This window comes from Vigna angularis, chromosome 5 (assembly GCF_016808095.1).
Source record: "Vigna angularis cultivar LongXiaoDou No.4 chromosome 5, ASM1680809v1, whole genome shotgun sequence".
NCBI classification, from domain to species: domain Eukaryota; kingdom Viridiplantae; phylum Streptophyta; class Magnoliopsida; order Fabales; family Fabaceae; genus Vigna; species Vigna angularis.
In genome coordinates this window covers 2864746-2872568 of record NC_068974.1, presented here as the reverse complement: position 1 = coordinate 2872568, position 7823 = coordinate 2864746, and the positions used below count along the sequence as shown (strand labels likewise).

At 40.7% G+C, this 7823-nt stretch overlaps 1 protein-coding gene across 1 annotated transcript; it reads left to right on the top strand.

The window, feature by feature from the left end:
- Positions 1-2437: 2437 nt before the first annotated feature.
- LOC108339062 (uncharacterized) lies at positions 2438-7239 on the top strand. Its single transcript, XM_017576213.1, has 2 exons — positions 2438-3570; positions 7209-7239. Exons 1-2 carry the CDS (start codon positions 2438-2440, stop codon positions 7237-7239), a joined length of 1164 nt encoding a protein of 387 aa, XP_017431702.1.
- Positions 7240-7823: the final 584 nt, after the last annotated feature.

The window sequence follows — 7823 nt, the reverse complement described above, 5'->3', positions numbered from 1 at the left end:
TAATACAGGTGGCTATTACTTGGAACATGTTTCATATCATTAAACAAACTTGCACATTTGCTTAAGAAACAAAAAAGTTCCACTGAAACAGATTTATGAGATTGCACTAGATTTATTCCATTTTGTGCAGAAATTTTGAAACAGAATCATGTTTTAACTGATGTAGCACATATAATCAAGGCTAGACATTGTCTCATTACCTTATATGATTCATAAATGACTACAAATGCACTGCAACTACAGAAAAGAATCAAACCTTAGCTGGAAAAGAAATTTTGCACTAGAAAAAGTCCCTAGTTTGGTGGTTTGATACTAAAAAACATATGCAAGTGATTTAAACACACAACTGAATGTTCAAGTAACTTTATTTGATGATTTTAATTGTCTTTAAACTCTAAAATGAGTTATAAACATCCTGCAACTCAAAATCACTACTCCACTTCTATTTTAACTCAAAAAGTGATGTTTTAGAAAGCATAAACCCAAAATCAACCCTTGCTATTCCAAATCAGTTGTGGATACTTTTGCATCAAGGAAAGCACATCAAATAAGCTATGAAGTGCATTTCCACAGCTTTACTGCTTAAACCATATGATTGCACAGTTTTCAACTTATCACCATGCTAGCTTTGCTTTAAATCACTAATTCGAGTTTAATTTCACCTAGTTGATATTTTCCAGCTTGATTCAGTGTTAATACTTATTTCAAAGTTGTTTGCATTGTTGTTTGGTCCTTTGTTTCACTAAAACTCAGTTTGGGGTGTGAGGTTGCTTATTTTCCTGCATAATGGGATGTTAGGAGGTCATATTATGATCTATGTTGTTTCTGTACCAATTCCCAGCTTAAACAAATCTAATTTCATAATATAAAGTTGCTGGAATTGATTAATTGGCCTTAGAGCAACTTGTGTGCGTTTTCACATCTCAAAAATCCATTCTGAGTTCATTTTTGGTATAAGTGGATGTTGTGAAGTCTGATTTTAATTTTACATTGCAAGTAGACTTGGTTGGATTGAGTAAAAGCCTAGAATCAATAAAGTTAAATTTCCAGATAAAGTTTGCATATTCCCTTAGTCACTTGCCACTTGCCATCTTGTGTTAGACTTGCTTACCTCAATTTACACACTTGTCCTAGTTTAATGTTGAGACCAAAAAGGTAAGGAATTATAGTTGCTCAACAAAGCCAGTTATAACTCTCGCTTTTATGACTTAATGTTAGGAAATTAAGCAACACACTGAATCTTGCGACTAAAATTATTGTTGAGTTCTTCAATTCACCCATAGAACAGAAAAAGATGCCCATATATGAAGACAAAAATATTTTGCCAGACTTGCATTAGATACAAAACAGATTCGGATGGCCAGAGAAGTAAACGTCTACGTTTTCGGAAAGTTGGGGTTCCATATATGTGAGTACCTTGTCCTTACAGAAATATCAACAATGCAAACAAGTTCATGCATATTGGTAAGAACAGGGCAACAACCAATTACATGGACACATTGCAAACAACTAGGGAAGAACAAGGCAATCAATTTATTCAAGTAGCGTTCTAAAACAGAGAACTTACCTCGCACTCCATAGCACCCAATTCAATGGAAGCCAAGCCACACCGCGAGCTCTCAACCCAACATCCAACCTTGGGCTTCACCGCAACGACCTCCTGACGCTAATCACCACGAATCACCACCCCACTCGCCGCACAAGCCTGACGCCCACGACCACGAACCACCACCCCACCCGCAAGACCCACAACGACACGACCCACAGCGACACGACGAACCGTACGCACACAATGCCACCGGCAGGGAGAGGGATAGGGAGAGAATGAACGAAAGCAAGCGAAAGGGAATGCAGACGGAGTGAATGGGAAGGTCGATGGGGAGGGAGGGCCGAAATCGCAGCTCTTATCGGCAGAGGGGAAGGAAGGCTTTGTTTGACAAAATTGGGGACAAACCCCAATCATTGATTTTAATTGCTCGACGCTCTTACCGAAGGTTCCAAACCCTCGCTAAGGTCTTTTTGACCGTCGGAAATGTCATTTCGTCTAGGCCGTCGGTGCTTCACTTTTTGCCCTTCGGTAAATCACTTTTACCGACGGTAGACAGGCCTTCGGAAAAATACCCTCGGTAATTCGCGCTTTTCTTGTAGTGTTCTGTAATATTGTAAATTAACTCTGTACTTAACGCCGTTCGGCTTTTGAGCGTTGTTATTAGTGTAAGACTGCACTATTTATTATGAAATGTAATTAATTCTATATGGTGATTAGTGTATTTTTGGGATGTTACATTAGTGGTATCAGAGCAGTTTTGTTCTCCTAAGGACACTATAGGTTATGAGTGCACTATGTTTTTGCTGTGTGCTTAATGTGTGTTTGATGAGTTATTTTAAACTCTTTGAACCTGACTAACGATCGTTTTCTCTGCTTCTCAAAGAACTAATGGCACCAAGACCTCCTCCTCCACCTCAACCCACCGAGCGTGATGCCCCTGACAACACCAAGTTATTGGAATCGGTAATAGAGAGGTTACAGCATCAGAACACTACTTTAATGGAGCAGAACGCGGCTGCTTTACATAGTCTGGAGGCTGCTCGCACAAACTCTGAAGCGACTCAGAGGCAATTGATGGAGATCATTGCCGCCACCAGAAATACATCAGGAGCGTCCACTTCTTCTACTAATCATCCGACAGAGTGGAGTTTGGAGAACCTTCTACAGCATTATCCAGCCAAATTTAGTGGGAAATGCCTTCCTGATGAGGCAGACCAATGGCTGAGGGATATGGAGCGAATCTATAACGCTAAGAGGTGTCCGGATGACAACCGATTGGCATTCACGGAATACTTGCTGACCGGAGAGGCTAGCCACTGGTGGGAGAGTATGAAAATGATATTAACGGACGTCCAAAATCCCATCACTTGGGAAGTATTCAGGAGCAAGTTTTATGAGGAGTATTTCCCAGATAGTGTGTGTTTCGCTAAGGAAGTGGAATTTCTTCAACTAGTGCAAGGTGGAATGTCCGTCTCTGAATACACAAATAAGTTCAAGCATCTCGTTCATTTCAATACGATGGCTACCAGTGGAGAATGGCAGTGCAGGAAGTTTGAGAATGGGCTGAGGAGTGATCTAAAATTGTTGATATCCAGCCTATGTATTCGATCGTTTCCTGCCATGGTTGAAAGAGCGAAGGTGTTGGAGAGGAACGTAGCTGAGGCAGCACAACAGAAGAAACAACAAGTGGCTAGAGGACCGATCTTGTCTAGGAACAATGTGAATCTGAGAAGAATGTCGTACACTCGACCAGCTCAGACATCAAATCCAAGTGGGTCTCGGGCAGTGACTACTGTCGGACAGTCTGGGCAACAAGGAAACGTCACTTGTTTTCAGTGTGGGGGACCACACTATCGTTCGTCATGCCCTCAACTGGTGGGAGGAAAGTTTTGCACTCGATGTAGAAGAAACAGACATCTGGAGAACGAGTGCAACATGGGAGGACGAGCGGTGATGAGACCACCGAACGCTGGAAGGATTCAACAGAGAGGTGGAGGTAGAGCTCAAGCGGTTGGATGTTGGTACGCGGGTCGCACCACGTACAAATTCGATTGCATAAAAGAATGCAGTATAGCTAGGATTTGACTCCTAGGTCATCTCTCAAGGACCAATATTGCGGTTCAGTCTCAGATCACACACGAAAAAGGGGGGGTTTGTGGATTGTTTTGCAAGGAAAATTAAATTAATTAAAAGTTGAAAGTTAAAAACAATTAACAAAATTAAAAGCGGAAAGCAGAAAACTGAACGGTTCTAACAAGTGTTAAAACCGAACGGTAATATAAAAGACCGATCGGTCAAAAGCAAAGACCGAACGGTGCACATTGCACAGAAGTAAAACAAAACGAGCAGTAATAACATTGAGACCGAACGGTCTCCGAAAAGGAAATTGAACGAACGGTCGCTAAAGACCGAGCGTCCTAACAAGGAACAAAACAAGCCGAACATCACAGAGCAAAAGAGAGAATAGCCGAACGTCCTGACATGCGGCGAACGATCGTTTACAACAACAAACAGACTGAACGGTCATACACATTGAGAATGAGATTGGAACTAAACGTTCGTTCATACACATTGACAAGCCGAACGGAAATACCGAGCTTTACAACAACAAACGAGCGAACGCTAAACAGCGAGCGTCCTAACAAGAAGCAAAACAAGCATGGTTCTTTAAACAGGACCGATCGGTTTTGACAACAAATGTATCGAAGACCGATCGGTTCGTTAAAAACCGAACGTTCAAGGTTGGGACCGATCGGTTAAGGCAGTAAATCAGAAATGCGCACAATAAAGCCGAACGATAAAAGCAGCTTAAACATTTAAGGAAAAGGACGAACGAAATTAGGTGAACGAACGGGATGAAGATAACAGGCAATGGAAAATAATATTGAAAACTAAACCAAATACAAAAACGAACGTTCTTGACCGAACGGTACAAGAATATTCAATCATCAAGCTAAAGGTACCAAGACCAGAGCTAAACCAGAAAATAAAGAATCAACCGAACGGTTAAAGCAGCAAGGTAAAGACTGAACGTCCATACAGGTGACCGAACGTTATGAACATTAGCATAAATGAATGAGTCGTTCGGTCTCTAACAGACCGAACGGTATGACAGTATGACAGAAAAATCAGAAACGTGCAGATAACATAAACGATCGTAAAAATCAAATTACAGACAATCAACGACACAAATTAAATTGCAACGACAGATCATGCTAGTAAACTTGCAGTGATTAGCTAAATGTAATCTCTCATTGAATAAAATTTTGCTCAAAGAAAGACTGTAACATCCCAAAATTATACAGTCATCAACTATATAATAGAATAATCACATATATTAATAAATCAAATCAGTTTTTACAGCAGAACAATAACGTACGCACTTGGCCGAACGACCTTACAAAAAATGCACAATAAAAGGAGCGTTCGCTAAAAACACGAACGAACGGTTTACAAAAATAAATACCGAACGTTCAAATACTAAACATACAGCAAAAAGGGGCGCTCGCTCAGAAACGGCCTGCTATCCTAACTAAACTAACCAATAACCGAACGTCTTATTGTTCGGCCTTCACTTCAACCTCTACAAGATTTTCTTCAGCAATGAATCCTTCTTCAAGCGTTTCTTCCAAAGACGCCTCTCCCTCTGCTCACATCCACACGGATGATCATTGCAAGGACAAGACGGACATACATATACAGACAACACAATGGAAAACGAAGGGTAAGCTTATTGAATTTAATTCAAGTAAAACATACATTTCATAACATATCCAACAAATCTAATAAGTCACAACATATACTTAAATCAATTCATTCACTCAAACCAATTCCTGATACTAGACAGACCGTCCGGACTGTATGAATTCTGTGTAGCTACGACGTTCGTGCACTCGGTGGTATAATAACTGGAATGTTACATCAGCTACTCCCCGAGGTTAGTCCGTTCCGTCCAAGTTACAGTTATGGACTAAGACCTCCTGCCATTCCCACACATGACATACTCCTCTCTACTTGAGAACGATCACTCACGGAATATCAGGATGAACCGCCAGCTAAGCTTACCACATTCATACTTTACAATTCCAACTTTCATTACATATGAGTCGTTCCTCCATCGAACGCTCGTTCAAAATCCACAATCATAATTTCAGCTCTTATACTGTTCGCACATTATAATTTTTCCTCTTAATAATATTTTCATTCTTAGTTCAACTTTCATAAAAAGACGAGCGTTCAATCCTCTTCATAAAGAGGACGAACGTTAAAAGCGAGACCGAAAGGTTTTCTTTTCCGAAAGGATAAAGCTGACACATTTTACATGAAGAACGTCATTACAATTTGAATCAGTTATATGAACTGACTCTAGAATGATGCGATTTATACTTAGAATAAATTAAGTACCAAGATTCAGAGTCAAATCCAACTGGATGGAGATACAAAAGATGAGTATTAAATGTACCAAGGACAATTTAGTTAGAGTAAACCGACTGCCAGTAAATGCCCGAACGCGGTACGTGAATTCACTGAAATTTAGGACGAACGCTATTTAAGTTTTTTGATGAACGCTATGAACGTTCAAGACGAACGTTATTTCTAATCATTTGGTAATTACGGAGAGAACTGGCGTTCGGTATAAGACCGAGCGCTACTTATAACGTACGCTTTGGGACGAGCGTCGCAGAATGACTAAGTTCAAAGTTACTTTTATAGGTTTCTCAATTCTCACAAAATACTCAGGATATCGACGTTCTGCCGATCGCTCAGACGTCGCTCTAATACAAGAGGGCGTTCGTCCTCAAATAGAATTCTTTCCAAATGAAAGAATTCCTTTTCAATTGAATTTGGTAACAACACCGAACGGTCAAAGACCGTTCGATGACGAACGTTCAATATCATAAGAAAAATTCATAATCACAGTTTCATTTACATTATACATTTCTCAGCATATACTTTCAAATACTCATCTTATCATATATCTCATATTTCAGTTTAATCATACCATAGTACATTTCATCATTTTCATACATCAACTCATGATCATAATCATATACCAAAAGTCAAATATCAAACATCAGACTTCATGCAATTCACCGAACAGGCATACAATACAGTGCAGACATAGGAATTAAATTTAATAAGCTTCCCTTACCCGGATCAGTAGTGATCGTTCTAAGAGAGAGTGATCTTGACTCGTCCAAAAGTGGCTTTCTATTCTCAACTTTTCTCTTAAGCTCTTCAACTAAAACTAACCAAAAGAAAATGTAGGGACTTAGTTGACACCCTTGCATGCAGCTGAATCTGGGTTCACAGGTAATCCAGAAACGAGCGTCTAGGTTGGGGAAACTTACCGGTTATAGAATTGGAAGTTGTTCGATCCAAGATCGAGCTCACGGTGCAGGGAACGTTTCTACGGTTTCTGAAACGTGATCGGAGAAGAGAATGGTAAGTTGCAGAAGAGAGAAGGAGAAGGGTTCTAGAGGGAAGGAGGAGAAAATGGAAGTTTGATTTCTGAGGAAGAAGAAGGTGCGCGCAGAGAATGGGAAGGAGTGTTTCAGAAAAATCAATTCCCTTCCCAAAGTCAAACGGACGTTCTCTCACACGCTGACACCTAGCTTCCACTATGGATTTCAGAACATTCCAATTTGACACATGGCAGGCGTGCTTCAGAGAATGTGAGTGCGTTTTAATTGCACTGAACGTGTGGCGTGGGTGCATTTATGGAAGCTGACAGGTGACTCAGTAGTGTATTAATTGAGACGTGACAATCGCCCTAACTACATAAATTTTCGTCCTCGAAAATTAAGTCTTACCAGGAAATAGATGAGGGTATAAGTCTCTCATGGCGTTCTCCACTTCTCAGGTAGTGTCGCCCGTCTTTTCATTCCACACTACCTTCACCATTCGGACAACTTTCCTTTTGTAGTACTTGATGTCACTATCTTCAATGCGTACCGGCTTCAACTCCAACGTTCGGTCTTGACGAAGACGAACGTCCTCTAGCTCCAGTATGTGCGAGGGATCTGCTATGTATTTGCAGAGCTGGGAAACATGAAACACCGAATGAAGGTTGGACAGTTGAGGAGGCAAGGCTAGTTCATACGCTACTGGTCCAATCTTTCTTAGAATTTGATACGACCCAACAAACTTCGGAGATAACTTCTTTGGTCGCCTAGCTCTGCTGACTCCCGTGGTTGGATTCAGTCTAAGGAATACATTATCACCAGCTTGGAACTCTAATGGTCTCCTTCTCTTGTCTGCATAGGACTTCTGC

Excerpts from the sequence above, each read along its gene's own strand:
- LOC108339062 (XM_017576213.1), top strand. The coding sequence starts at position 2,438 with ATGGCACCAAGACCTCCTCCTCCACCTCAACCCACCGAGCGTGATGCC. Across the intron at positions 3,571-7,208 it reads GCTCAAGCGGTTGGATGTTG|GCGTGCTTCAGAGAATGTGA; the intron begins GTACGCGGGTCG and ends GACACATGGCAG.